General features: G+C 42.4%; 1 protein-coding gene across 3 annotated transcripts in view; it reads left to right on the forward strand.

Annotated features, from left to right (window-relative positions):
• PAK5 (p21 (RAC1) activated kinase 5) overlaps positions 1-14,905 on the forward strand; it is a 295,759-nt gene that overhangs the window by 184,723 nt on the left and 96,131 nt on the right. For all 3 annotated transcript variants that reach the window (XM_047746869.1, XM_047746867.1, XM_047746868.1), the window contains one exon: positions 1,527-1,739. In XM_047746869.1, the coding sequence (XP_047602825.1) occupies positions 1,536-1,739 (204 nt within the window). In that variant the 5' untranslated portion in view covers positions 1,527-1,535. The remainder of the gene's footprint in view (positions 1-1,526; positions 1,740-14,905) is intronic.

Here is a 14,905-nt window from a genome sequence, read left to right on the forward strand (position 1 = left end):
AATAGGTACATGGAGCTGTATGAGTGTATAAGCTGCTTATTTAAGCCTGAGTGCTGAGATAAGGCTTCCCCAGCAAAGCTACAGTGAAACCAAACCATCTCCCTTTATATAAAGCCGGGTTTTCAGGATTCCCCAAACGATCATGATTGTCCTATTCACAATAAACTAAGAGATGGAAAAGCAGTTACACCCAAGATCCTAGTGGGTAGGTGAACCAGCCTGGGATTCAAACCCAGGATGTCTTAGATGTTTTCAGTACCTTTGAGCACACAGTGACTATTTTACAGGTATCCTGAAGGTATCCTGGTCACAGAATATGTTTCCATTAGGTAAACTACATTGTTTCAAATAGACAAAATACACTGTGCAATGTTCTAAACATAATAGCCACTGATAAGTGGTCTTCCTCCTTGCCTTGTCCCTGAGGCGCTCTTCTCTCCTTCTCTGCAGGCAGTGCCACTCAGGTTTCTTGCATATTTGTTCAGAGATCTATTTAATATTTGCAGCACTTAACTTTGTGCCGGGTACCTTTCAGAGTGTTTTACAAGTGTTTGTTTGTTTCAGCCTCGTAATAATTGTATATGGTGAATGTGATTTTTTTTAACATATAACATATTACTTGTTTCAGGGCTACAGGTCTGTCAATCATCAGTCTTACACAATTCGCAGCCCTCACCATAGCACATACCCTCCCCAATGTTCAGAACCCAGCCACCCTATCCCACCCCCCAGCAACCCTCAGTTTGTTCCATGAGATTAAGAGTCTCTTATGGTTTGTCTCCCCCCCAAGTCCCATCTCGTTTCATTTTTTTTCCCTCCCTACTCCCCGCGACCCCCCGCCCTGCCTCTGAAATCCCTCATATCAGAGATCCTATAATTGTCTTTCTCTGATTGACTTAATGGTGATTGTGATTCTTAACCCCATTTTTCATCTATACCCCTGTTTGTTCAAAAGTGTTCAGATATTAAGCGCACGCCAAACTTTGAGCTGCTTCTCCCTGTGTACCTGTCAGCTTTTGCTTTGCTAATACCACATAACAAGGCTGGAATCTTAGTGGCATAATTATAAACATTGCTTTCTTACCCCCGAGTCCCCTGTGACTCATCTGCGCCTGGATCCAGACTGGAGGTTGGATTTGGGTCGGTTTCACGCATCTCTCCTTCCAGGATCCAGGCTGAGGGAATATGCACAATACAGGTCTTCTTGCCAGATGGCAAAAGCACGAGGAGGAAAGTGGAGATAAACAGTGCCTTCAAAACCCTCCACCCTGGGCTGCACAGCAGTCCCATGGCCAAATCCAAGATCAGTGGGACAGGGAACTATGTTCCACATGGCAAGGGCAAGGAGAAAACAGATTAGGAACGAAATACCTCCTCTATGCACCCTGAAAATCCAACTTTTGTCTTTTGCAGCTGAGACAGAGAGGAATCATTGAAAAGCTAGAACTGCAACGGAATCATTTTTCCTGTCATCTTATGCCAGCGAGATCTAACCAGCGATCTCTTGTTCTGTTTGCATTTCCCAGGTTTGCATCATGTTTGGAAAGAAAAAGAAAAAGATTGAAATATCTGGTCCCTCCAACTTTGAACACAGGGTGCACACCGGTTTTGATCCGCAAGAACAGAAGTTCACGGGCCTCCCCCAGCAGTGGCACAGCCTCTTAGCGGACACGGCCAACAGGCCGAAGCCCATGGTGGACCCTTCCTGCATCACACCCATCCAGCTGGCGCCCATGAAGGTATGGTGGGGATTCTGTCTTTTAGTCGGCTCAAGAGGCATGTTCTCATTTGAAGCAGGGCACCATCTTTACAGGCAAGCTAGAAAAGTGCCTAAATCATGCACTTGTTTTTAAATCTCCGCTGATGATCCGTACTTATTCTCCAATGAGTATAATGTTCCCCACTTATTGTCAATTGCAGCACATGAAAAGGAACCTCAGCTTTCAGATGTGAGATTTTTTTTTTAAATCAAACACATAAAACACATAAAATGCAATCACAAAATAGAGAAGCCCTATTTCTACTTTAAAATGGTGTTTGCTAGTCTTCATACCGAAGAATATTATTGAGCCCCTCTGGTAAGTGTTGGCAGTAACTTCTGATTAAATAGGCAACCTTGGGGCGCCTGGGTGGCTCAGTGGGTTAAAGCCTCTGCCTTCAGCTCAGGTCATGATCTCAGCGTCCTGGGATCGAGCCCCGCATCGGGCTCTCTGCTCAGCAGGGAGCCTGCTTCCTCCTCTCTCTCTGCCTGCCTCTCTGCCTGCTTGTGATCTCTGTCTAATAAATAAACAAAATCTTTAAAAAATAAATAAATAAATAAATAAATAAATAGGCAACCTTTAGGTGTTTTGCATTTGCCCTCAGAATGTTTAAACTTGTATATAAAACTTAATACTAACAGATTTTCAACAATAATGATTCATATGTATGTATATACATGCACATATACCTACATACCCAAAATAGTGTGTGTGTTTTATATGTAATCATGTTTAAATACATATATATTCATATTTGTCTTCATGGTCTAGCTATTTCAAATAAAAATGAGTCACTTGAGTCTTAGGATATAATTTACCTTAAAGAAAGGGCTAGTAGATTTTTGGTAAGGGATGTTCATGAGAGTAACTGCATTAAAGCAGAAATTAGTTCCAATAAATTAATTAGTATTAGTATTAGTTATTATGTTATGCTAGTCACCATACAGTATGTCATTAGTTTTTGATGTACTGTTCCATGATTCATTGTTTACATATAACACCCATCACTGGGAATTTCAGGTATGTCAAGTGAGTATAGAGAAAATCCAGTCATTGCTGTTTTTTTTTTTTTTTAAGATTTTATTTATTTATTTGACAGAGATCACAAGTAGGCAGAGAGGCAGGCAGAGAGAAAGGAGGAAGCAGGCTCCCTGCTGAGCAGAGAGCCCAACACGGGTCTTGATCTCAAGACCCTGGGATCATGACCTGAGCCAAAGACAGAGGCTTTAACCCACTGAGCCACCCAGGCGCCCCTCATTGCTGTTTCTTTATGAGTCTCAGAATGGTATGAATTCTGTAGACCACCAACCAATTGCCCAAAAGCTATCTATGGGGGTTAAATGTCATTGAAGTTTATTGTCCTGTTATTTAAGAGATTAGATTCCATTCTATGTCTCTTGCTCATGACATTAGCAGACATCTGAGCTACAAATACCTTCTGAGTAAACTTGAATATTGAATACATTGTGTTTAAGTATTTAGGCAAAACAGGAATGGTTGTGTTTTTAGAGGATGCAAAGAAAGAAGCCTACCTGGTGAGTTACTGGAAATTCTTAGATCACCGGGGCTGAGTAAATTAGCACTGTGATTCCATCATTCAAGCATAGTCTTTGTCATTCTCTTTTGGCATTTTTTTTGTTTTGTTTTCTGTTCTGTTATTGAAATGGGTGGGTCTGTTCAACCCAAAGATAAATACAGAGTCTTCTTTTTTTTTTTTTTTTAAAGATTTTATTTATTTATTTGACAGAGAGAAATCACAAGTAGGCAGAGAGGCAGGCAGAGAGAGAGGAGGAAGCAGGCTTCCTGCTGAGCAGAAAGCCCGATGTGGGGCTTGAACCCAGGACCTGGGATCATGACCTGAGCCGAAGGCAGCGGCTTAACCCACTGAGCCACCCAGGCGCCCAATACAGAGTCTTCTAATGGTGCATTTTGTCAGTTTGATTTTCTGATAATTTTGAAATTTTTCAGGAAGCTAAAGAGTAAAATACTCGAAAGATGGATATTTGAGAAGATACATCTTTAGGGACAAAAGGGGTAATGATATTTAATAGAAACTGACCAATTAACCAACTCTACTGGTTGATATTAGGCAGTATCCTTTTACTGAATAGGATTTTTTTTTTTTTAGTTTATTTTCAGCATAACAGTATTCATTGTTTTTGCACCACATCCAGTGCTCCATGCAATCCGTGCCCTCTCCAATACCCACCACCTGGATCCCCCAACCTCCCATCCCCCGCCCCTTCAAAACCCTCATATTGTTTTTCAGAGTGCATAGTCTCTCATGGTTCACCTCCCCTTCCAATTTGCCTCAACTCCCTTCTCTTCTCCATCTCCCCTTGTCCTCCATGCTATTTGTTATGCTCCACAAATAAGTGAAACCATATGATAATTGACTTTCTCTGCTTAACTTATTTCACTCAGCATAATCTCTTCCAGTCCCGTCCATGTTGCTACAAAATTTGGGTATTCATCCTTTCTGATGGAGGCATAATACTCCATAGTGTATATGGACCACATCTTCCTTATCCATTCGTCTGTTGAAGGACATCTTGGTTCTTTCCACAGTTTGGCGACCATGGCCATTGCTGCTATGAACATTGGGGTACAGATGGCCCTTCTTTTCACTACATCTGTATCTTTGGGGTAAATACCCAGTAGTGCAATGGCAGGGTCATAGGGAAGCTCTATTTTTAATTTCTTGAGGAATGTCCACACTGTTCTCCAAAGTGGCTGCACCAACTTGCATTCCCACCAACAGTGTAAGAGGGTTCCCCTTTCTCCACATCCTCTCCAACACACGTTGTTTCCTGTCTTGCTAATTTTGGCCATTCTAACTGGTGTAAGGTGGTATCTCAATGTGGTTTTAATTTGAATCTCCCTGATGGCTAGTGATGATGAACATTCTTTCATGTGTCTGATAGCCATTTGTATGTCTTCATTGGAGAAGTGTCTGTTCATATCTTCTGCCCATTTTTTGATATGATTGTCTGTTTTGTGTGTGTTGAGTTTGAGGAGTTCTTTATAGATCCTGGATATCAACCTTTTGTCTGTACTGTCATTTGCAAATATCTTCTCCCATTCCATGGGTTGCCTCTTTGTTTTGTTGACTGTTTCCTTTGCTGTGCAGAAGCTTTTGATCTTGATGAAGTCCCAAAAGTTCATCTTCTCTTTTGTTTCCTTTGCCTTTGGAGACATATCTTTAAAGAAGTTGCTGTGGCTGATATCGAAGAGGTTACTGCCTATGTTCTCCTCTAGGATTCTGATGGATTCCTGTCTAACATTTTCTCCCTAAGGGAAGGCTAATGCTTCAGAATGACTAAATAATTTGGGGGGGGGGCATATCTGATACGAAACTGGGATTAGAAAGAATTTGCTTTTTATTTATTTTTATTTTTTCTCATATCCCAAGTTTTTCTAAAACTCAGGCATTGGAATATGCATTGTGCCCAGAAAATTCTCTGCCAGTGTTCGTCACAGAGAAGGTAAAATGCCCAAGTGAAATACAGTTATTGAGTGTGGTTATCAGATGATGAGGAACATTCTAGAAGGAGGCAGTCTTAGTATAACATCCTAGCTAAAGGCCCAGGATGTGTGCTGTCTTACTAGAGAGCATCGTTTATTCACTGTGGTTTTTTCACTCATCTGAGTCCTAGCAGGTCCTGGCTGGTGGTAGAGGAGGACACTCCTATCTCAGTGATAATCCACTGTTCTTGGTGGATGGTGGACTTAACAAGACTTCTAGTTCATTTCTTCCGTCTCTTAGGTGGGCTGGCCCATATCCTCTCTGACAGAATTTGTCAGCCCCACGGAAAGTCGGAGCAAGGTTTCCTACCTGCTGAGCTCCTGAGCCCCAGGATTCTCTTAATCATGGGAGGGGCCTTCTTGCCCTGATGCCCTATGAGTGAGCCTCCAGTCTATATGAAATGAAAATATTTGTTAGAGACACTTACATGCAAACCACAAGATGACTGGAAAATACATCTCTAGTATAGACCCAGACCTGAATTTTGCAAATGGGACTTCAGGCACAATTTTGCCTGTGAGAAAGAAAGTAAATACAGATGGGGAGTGACAAAACAGTATTCAGCTAGGCTGGATTTTCCCCAGAAGAAGTAAAGTTAATCAAATGCTTTCAACTGAAGGATGCCCAATAAATCCATACTTGATACTCTCCTCCTGATCCTCAGTGCAGTTGATGCTATTGGGCAGTACTGGTGGTCCGAGGGAGTCCTGCAGACTCCACCAGCCCCTCTAGAATAAAGAAAATAAAAGGCTCAGGGGACCAAAGTATGTCATGTGGTTCGGATGACATACTTTGGAAATGCCTTCTCTGGAGAAATCGTCCCTATTTTAAACATATTATAATAAATCATACAGATTCTATTCAGAAGTCTGAACAACCCTTGAAACAAGTTATGAAGGAATTGACAGAAAGGAGTGAGAAGAGCTGTGCAGATTTAAAGCTTTTTTTCACAAAGTTCTTCAAGTAGAAGCAACAATTCTAATTTGCTCAGGTTGTCTTGTAATGGGGGCAAAGAACAGTGAGAGATCGCGACGTGAAAGCAGTAAATGGAAGAAATGCATAGCGCCTTGCACTGTGGCAAATTGCCGGTTCCTGGGTACTGGTCATTAAGCTTTGGGCAGGCTAGTTCTGAAGGGAAATTCACCATCACAATGAACTCTTCTCTGATTAGAGTTTCAGCTGTTCCAATTCAGAACCTTCTTTAAATTGCTTGTCTCCCTTGCCAGATCACCCTTCTTCCATGTAGATCGATTTCGGTAAGTGTTTCTCAACCTATAGTCCATCCGAGTCCCCTGGAGGGCTTGATAAAACACAGATTGCTGGGCTCATCCCCAGAGTTTCTGATTCAGCAGGACTCGGTTGGGGTCAGAAATTTGCATTTCTAATAAGTTTTCAGGTGATGCTGATGCTGCTGGTCTGGAAACCACACTTTAAGATCTTTGATTTAGGTAATTATAAAGGAATTTATCTGCACAAGGTATAATCAATACAAGTTTATGCTGGTCAGGATTTCCAAATGCTCAGAAATGTAACCAAAAGCACAGGTTAGCTCAGACTTGCATCAGAAGTTAAAATGCATGTACTCAGCCAAAGGCATGTAGGCAAACTGAGAAAATCTGAGCCCCCAGAGGCGGTGGAGGGGTTTGGGGGAGATCCCTTTAAAACATTTGGCAAGTACCTTTGGGAAACTCCTTTTTCTGTCCAACATCATTTTGTCCACGGAACATCGTAAGCAATATTACCAAAATTACTTCTGAATGAGATGCATTTATATAAATGGCAGGTTGAATGGTCACATTGTTCTTGTCCCTTGCTTCTTAAACTTGGACTTTAATCAGAATCTCCTAAGGAGTTTGTTACAACCCAGATTCCCCAGCCCCAACCTAGAGATTCAGATTCAGTAGATCTGGGGGTGCTTGGTGATTTGCATGTTTAACAAGCCCTCATTTGCTGCTCATGCTGCTGATGATTGAGGGGAGGGGCACATTTTAAGAACAACTGTTTTAGCTGGACTGAAGTTTGAATTTAATGATCACTCTCTGGAACAGCCTAGAAATCATTTAAAAGATGCTAAAAATAAATATAAAGGATGATATTAAAAAGCCTTTGTAGCTTCTACCTAATGTGAACAGATAGCATATTTTAATATTTGCTTCATATTTGGTTTTCAGTTTCAGGTATAGAGCTATAGATATAACAGTATTATTTGGTATATTGAAATTTTATTAGATGATGTCATCCTATATCTAATATTCTCCAGCTTGCTTTTTTTGCTTAACATTGTTTTGAGATAAATCATATGTATGTGTAGAAAATGAGTTTATTTAGGAATTAGAGGGTTTGGGGGGTTTTTTTGTTTGTTTTTTGTTTGTTTGTTTGTTTTTACAGTTTATCCGTTTCTCTACTAAGGGATATTGACAAGTATTTGCTATTTGTGAGTAATATTGTCATGAATGTCCATGTCTCCTTGGGCACATGGTGAGGAGTTTTCTTGTAGCAGTTCTCAAAGTGTGGTCTGAACTCTTTGAGGGAGTCTACGTGATCAAACTCATTTTAATAATACCATGGGGTCATTTGCATTTGCATTTTCCACTCTCACTCTCTCCTAAGTGTACAGTGGAGCTTCCTAGGAGCTACATGACATGTCTTGATGTCATTGGTCTGATACCCAATGGAGCAATGCTTTGTATTCTTATGTTCTAAATGTTTCTCAGTTTTGATTTCAAATACAGTAAATGTTGATAGATAAAACATAAACCAAAGTATTTCAGAGTCTGTCCTCAATAATTATAAGAAGTTCTGGAGACCAAAAATTTGAGAACCACTCTGTTTAGGCTGATGTCAAATTTTAAAGATTTTTTTTAAAGATTTTATTTATTTGACAGAGACAGAGAGAGATCACAAATACACAGAGAGGCAGGCAGAGAGAGGAGGAAGGAGGCTCCCCGCTGACAGAGAGCCCAACGTGGGGCTTGATCCCAGGACCCTGAGATCATGACCTGAGCCAAAGGCAGAGGCTTAACCCACTGAGCCACCCAGGTGCCCCAGGCTGATGTCAAATTTTATCATATGTGGCTTCTACAATTTGCTCCTCACACTCTACTGATGGTTTTGGGTGGTTTTTCTTTTTTAATAGAGATGTTTGTCTTCTTTAGTTGGCTGGTAATCTTCAAGTCTCTCCAACTATCTGAGATTCTTAGATATAATATTCCATCCTTTTCAGTGTCACAGAATATAATTTGCCTCAACCAAGAGTTTCGACATCATTGAAAATTGTTACATCCTTGCTCACCACCCCTTCTCTAATTTATCTTTCAAATTCTTACTGACAGTCTTCTCTTTATCTTTTCAAGGTTGAAGATGCACAAAGAATACCAGAGCAAAACTGGCTCTGCCTGGGTTTGCTTCGTCTTCATCATCTTTGGTGTTTTATTGTCCTTTAAAGTGAGATTCTCCTTCCTCCTTTACCCCCCACCCTTGGCCATCACGTCAAAAAGCATCCTACTCTCAGAAACAGGGAAAATCAGGAGTGGGAAATGCTCAGGTCTGGCCACACTGTCCTTCTTGAGGGCTTGTGCTGCTGTTTCGTATTCTCCCCCCAGCAGAGCCTATGTAGAAAGCTCATCACAGAACGCTCCCATCATAATTACTCTCTAATTCTCCACCCTCTGTCTCTTTTCATGATTCACAATTTCACATTCAGGATTTATGTCTTCAGAGCCACGTCATCCTTAATTTAGTTCTGTTTCCATGGGACTCACCACTTGCTTGGAAAGTTTTGCCATCCACTTTTTTGAGCTACAAGGCAACTCTCCGACATTTCTGGCATTGATTTGCTTTTGACCCAAGGGAACAGGGTCTCCTAAGGATCCTTCTCATTTCCATGTCACTGAGGGGCTCTTCCTCACTGCTCAGACTTAAGTGTGGAGAGATCATTTCTTCTAGTGCTACCTTCATCTTCCGAGAGCTGTCACCAGGGGGTCAAACTGGGCATCAGATGGTTGTCGTGCTCGTAGCCGAATGACACTCACGACAGCTGTGAGAGTCGAAGGCTGCCCCTTCATGACTTTGGGGGCCCCTGTGCCTGTTTCATGTCTTATAATCTGAAAGCCTCCTACACCACTAGCTGCACTGAGTGGCTCCTACTCTCTTATTTTCATCCCAATGTTTTCCACCGGGTACCCTCTTACAGAACCCCCCATGATTTTCTTCTTAAGTCTGTGTGGCTGTAGATCTTCCTCCTTTCAGGTCTGTTCCCACTAAAATATCCTACTGAACATAGAAGCACCTTCCTTACAAGCTGAAATCCAGTGCCCAGATGCTCACCCTGCTAGGCACTTAGGATTGGAAAGAGGAGGGAGGGTTCAGGGAGTCCGACACTGGAACGGAGGCCCAAGATCTGCCAGTTCTGTGTGTCTTTAGATAAGTAGCCTACCGACTTCTTTGAACAGATATCTCCTTATCCATAAAGTGAGGATCAGCTTATATGGCCAGGATCCAAACTCTCTAGGAGCTTTAGTGTGTGGAGAAGAATGCGTTCTGCAGTTTGTACTTCGGTTTAATAATGGAATAAAATTACAGATCTGGTAAGCAGTTCTTTAGAAAAATATATTTTATGATTGAATTAATTCTGTTGATCAAATTATATATTTAGATATTAATTCATCAGAGTCTCCCAAGCATTTCAAGAAAATCAAGATTTCTTGCCTGCTTCAACCATAAACATTTTTAGAAAAAGAGTAAGTGCCTATAAACCAACAAAAACAGTAAATAAAATAAGATAGAAACAGAGAGGGCAACAAACCATAAGAGACTCTTAACTGTAGGAAAAAAACTAAGGGTTGCTGGAAGGGAGGTGGGTAGGGGGATGGGGTAAATAGGTGAAGGGCATTAATGAGGGCCCTTGTTTTTTTGAGCACTGAGTTTTATATGCAAGGGATGAATCACTAAATCCTACTCCTGCAACCAATACTACACTGTATGTAACTGTATGTTAACTAACTTGAATTTAAATAGAATCTCAAAAGAGAGAAAAGACATAAATTATCATAAGGCCATGAAATGTATTGTTACACCAATATCTAGCCTCCTATAAAAATATTGATAATGTCATTGTTAAGCATGTACCAAGGGTTGCCAATCCTTGTTTATTAACTCAGAACCAGTTCTGAGATCTGTATCTTTAAAACCCACAGGATGCAGAAAATTTTACATTAATTTCACTCACTCATTTATTGAGTGCTCATTCTGTCCCAGAGGTAGTTCTGGGTGAGGAACTTCCTATTTGAATAAGAAGTGCCAGGTGCCTATTCTGGGGAGCCTGAATCCTCATAGGAAATAGATAATGACCATGTAAATAAGTAAACAACCCAGCTTCAATAGCATAAATGAGATGAAGAATATCAAACATAAAATATAAAGGAACTGAGGGCGTGGGGAAGTTATTTGGAGTCCTTGAGTAGAGTCCTACTGGGAAGGTGATAAGGGAACCTGGAGAAGCCCAGGAGGATAGAAATTCACAGATGGAAGAAAAAACCAGTGCAAAGGCCCTGTGGTGGGAACAAATATAGAGACTTTAAAGGACAACCACATCCTCTTGGGGCTGGAGCACAGTGAATGGGGGATGGGGAAGGGGAAGTGGGAGATAATGGTCAGGTAGATAAGATGGGGAGGAGGAGTGGGAGATAATGGTCAGGTAGATAAGAGGGTCTGGATGGTGTTGGGGCTTTCAGAAGTCACAGTCAGGAGTTTGCCATTGGTTAAACCCCAGTGCATGAAGGACTCCAGTTTCAGATCAAGAAATTGTTCCATTATGAAATGAATTGATTCATTTAAAAGTCAGATCCAGGACGCCTGGGTGGCTCAGTCGGTTAAGTGTCTGCCTTCAGCTCCGGTCATGATCCTGAAGTCCTGAGACTGAGCCTCTCAGGTGGGAGCCTTCTTCTGCCTTCTGCCTACTGCTCCCCCTGCTTGTGTGCTCGCTCTCTCTCTCTCTCTTATGGATAAATAAAATCTTTAAAAAGAATAAAAACACAATCCAATTTAAAGTGTCCCAACTATATTGATTTGATATGCCATCCCGCAGCGTTTAGGGACATTATTAATTAAATGGGTATAAGAGTTGAGATTCAAGGAATCCTTCTGATTATATGATTTTGATAAATCTTCTTACAAAAAAAATAGTGTGTTTTAAAGACCTAATTTTTTTGGAAAGGAAAATGTAATCATGAAATCTGTTGGGCACATCACCTGTATTTTAAAGCCTCTCATCCAAACCAACCAACCACAAAAACCTACAGCAGGGTCTGTTGACTGAAACCAAGACATTCCCTAAGAGAAGGGGTTGTTAATCCTTTGCGGACATTATCACTAGTATTTCCATCCACACTTGCAAAACCATTGGGGATAACAATTCTTTCAGTGCCCATTATGTCCTGGAATCTCTCCTTCTATTTTCAGTATGCCTTCTCAACCTTCCCACAGCCGGAGAGAATGTGGACGAAACCCATCACAGTGGCCTTAAATTCCCTCACTTGCCTAAAGTCAGGAGATTTGGACATGGTGTACTCTTTGTTCCAGAGGAGTAGACAAAGCCAAGACCAAAGCCAGATGTATTGTATACCTTCATTTCTATGATCCAGTCGTATCTGAAAGCTTCTGAGAGCAGTTTTGCCTTGTATCAGTGAGATTAGGATTTGATGTGCCCCATGCCCGCCCCCCACCATGTGCACATGCATGCCCACAGACCCCTCTGAAAGTGAAAAATATAAAATCATCATCAACCACTTGTAAGTACCATCTTTCTTCTTTTTCACTGCAGGGTTTTACTTCAGCTACCTCTACCTTAACATTTCCTTTCCAAGGTGGAGCAGCTTTAAACTCAGATGTTGTTCCTCCAGAAGCAGCTGATGGTTTCAGGGGAGAGGGATCCATCGCAGGAAAGTGATCACTGTGGATCCTCACCCCTTCTTCCCTTTCCAGGAGGGAGGATGTAAGCCTCACTCCTCTTCTGGGCCTCCAGGTTGTTCATCTTAACGCCCAGGCAGCTCTGTATCCACCCCAAGAGGAGCCCACACCTGCGACTCACTGAAACAAACCCCAAATAATTGGACGTTCCTAGTCCATGATCCTGGAACTTAGGAGGTGGATTCTAGGCTTCCAGTTAAGATTGGACCACCAAGACCGGGGCCCCTGTGTGGCACAGTGGGTTAAAGCCTCTGCCTTCGGCTCAGATCATGATCCCAGGGTCCTGGGATCGAGCCCTGCATTGCACGCTCTGCTCAGCAGGGGGCCTGCTTCCTCCTCTCTCTCTCTCTCTCTGCCTACTTGTGATCTCTGTCTGTCAAATAAATAAATAAATAAAAAATAAATAAAATCTTAAAAAAAATGGATAGGACCCCCAAGACCTCATAAAAGAATGGTCACAGTCACTCCCTCTTAAGAGCGGAGTATCGGCAGTCACCCTCAAGACCAAGGTAGACTTAAATAGAATGTTCCATGTATCAAGTAATTGTCAGTAGTGGGTTGTACTGGAAAGTAATCTAGGACTGACAGTTACGTCTATGGTTTCTGCCTTTGCCAGCATCCCTGCTGTGACTGTGGTCTCCTCCGACTCCAGAGAGGAGGTCGGGCAGTTCCCACACAGGGACAGGATGCATGCAGGGGCTCTGCGTCCACCTCATTGTGATTGTTTGATCCCAGGACTGATGCCAGAGCAGATGCTGGTGGGAAGCGAGGCAGACATCAAATGTCTAATAATCTGTGGATTTTATAGGAATACCCTAGGAAACAGGCCTGACCTGTAACCAAACACTAGAGATGTTTATACAGAGTACATCTTTAATATTATCTTGTGGTGTTCTCATAACAACCATTGAATAGTTTGAATCCAGTTGTGTCGATGAAGTAAACAGTTGTATAGATGAAGAAACTCATGCTCTACTCTAAGTGGGTCCCAATCCCTGTCCTTGTTAACAAGCAGATTTGTGGGTGGTTGGTGGGTAAAGCTTCCCAGCCTGGGAGTCCGGATTGAAAAAGTTTTAGGGAGAAAGAGAAAGAGAGAGCCAAGACTGTAGGCATGGGATGGGTGGGCCATTACTTCTCCTGGATGAAAGGAACTGGGGAGAGTCTGGATTCAGGGGCAGAGCTGATGGAGCTAGAGATCATGGGAAGACAGGAAGGGCTGGGGGTGACATCAGGGAGACCTGAGGGATGGGGTTGCTCCAAACCCTTCAGGCCCCTTCGGAAGTGTTAGAAAGTCCCACACACATGCAGTGTGAGAGGTGAGCATTTCCTTCTCCTTCACTTGGGAAGCCAGAGTGGGGGTGTTAATGTGGAGATGCTGAGTTCATTCCTAAAACCAATGCTCTAGAATTTAGGCCAAAGTTGTAGACTCCCCGAGAGGTGGAGGGAAATTACCTCTTCCATGGAGAGCGCCATGGTTGATCATTTGTTGAAATCCACCCAATTTCTAAGTTGAACGCAGATCTAATGTCAGAGAGCCAATTGCATTTCGTTGCCCCACACTCCCATACCCTTTCTCTCCTCCTTCTCTGCCCTTCTTTCTCAATGGGCTAAAGATGACTTTGTATACCCCTCACCTCCAAAGTATTTGCTTTTCATAAGAGGACCATAGGAAAAAGACAATCATTCCAAGGAGAGGACCTTATATTGTTGTATCAGGTGAGTAGAGTAGTGAGCCAGAGAAATTTTTTAGTTTGCTTCAAGTTACGCATGAAAGATTGACTGGCCTAGAGAAGGTGGACACAAAACAAAACAAAGTGAGCATAATCAGAGATGTCCATGGCCAAGTACAACCTGTGCTGCAGGGGTGCTTCACATGGACCATCTGTGGCAGACTGAGTTATTAAACTCAGTTCTTCATTCCTCTTGCCACAGCCTCATGGAGGACTAAGGACTTCCCCATGCCTTGATTTTGGATTTGCCCATGTGACTTGCTTTGGCCAATCCAGGAACATGAACAAAGGCTCAAAAGGTATAGCTGAGCTTTGGGCTTTTGCCATCACTGTAAGAACATGCCTTGGGTACCTGGGGGAATCTGGAAGACTTAGCAACACACAAAGCAAAATCACCCTGGCCCACTTGCATCTCTACAGTTTGAAGCAGCTGCTCCAGCCCCAGGCATACTGTGTGAGCCCAAGCGTGGAGCGATTTGTTACACAGCATTATTGGACAACTGACTGATAACACTGTCTCCCTTAGCATTCATCTCAAATTTTCAAGTGGGTGGTATCTCTTAGGGGAGGAAAGCAAGGCTCATCAAGGCTAAAGAACTTGCTGAGGGTCCCATGAGCTAGCAACTGAAAGAGTCCCAGCTTCAAACTCCAAACCTGTCTGACTCAAAACTCAGGCTGTGACCACCACATCACCCTGTCTCCTGATGATAAGGGTACATCTGGGCACGAACAGGTCTTGCATGTATAAATGATGCTAAGTCAAAAAATTACTTCTTTCTTACCCAGTCCTGCCTTTTCATCGAACAGATGAGGCCACTGAGACCCATGTAGGTAGAGTGATTTTTCCCAAGGTCAGAGGGCAGGTTAGTGCTAGATGTCAGATATTGTCTCTGAGTAAAAGGGGTGCTTCTGGAGTGCCTGGG

This window comes from Lutra lutra, chromosome 9, assembly GCF_902655055.1.
Source record: "Lutra lutra chromosome 9, mLutLut1.2, whole genome shotgun sequence".
NCBI lineage: Eukaryota > Metazoa > Chordata > Mammalia > Carnivora > Mustelidae > Lutra > Lutra lutra.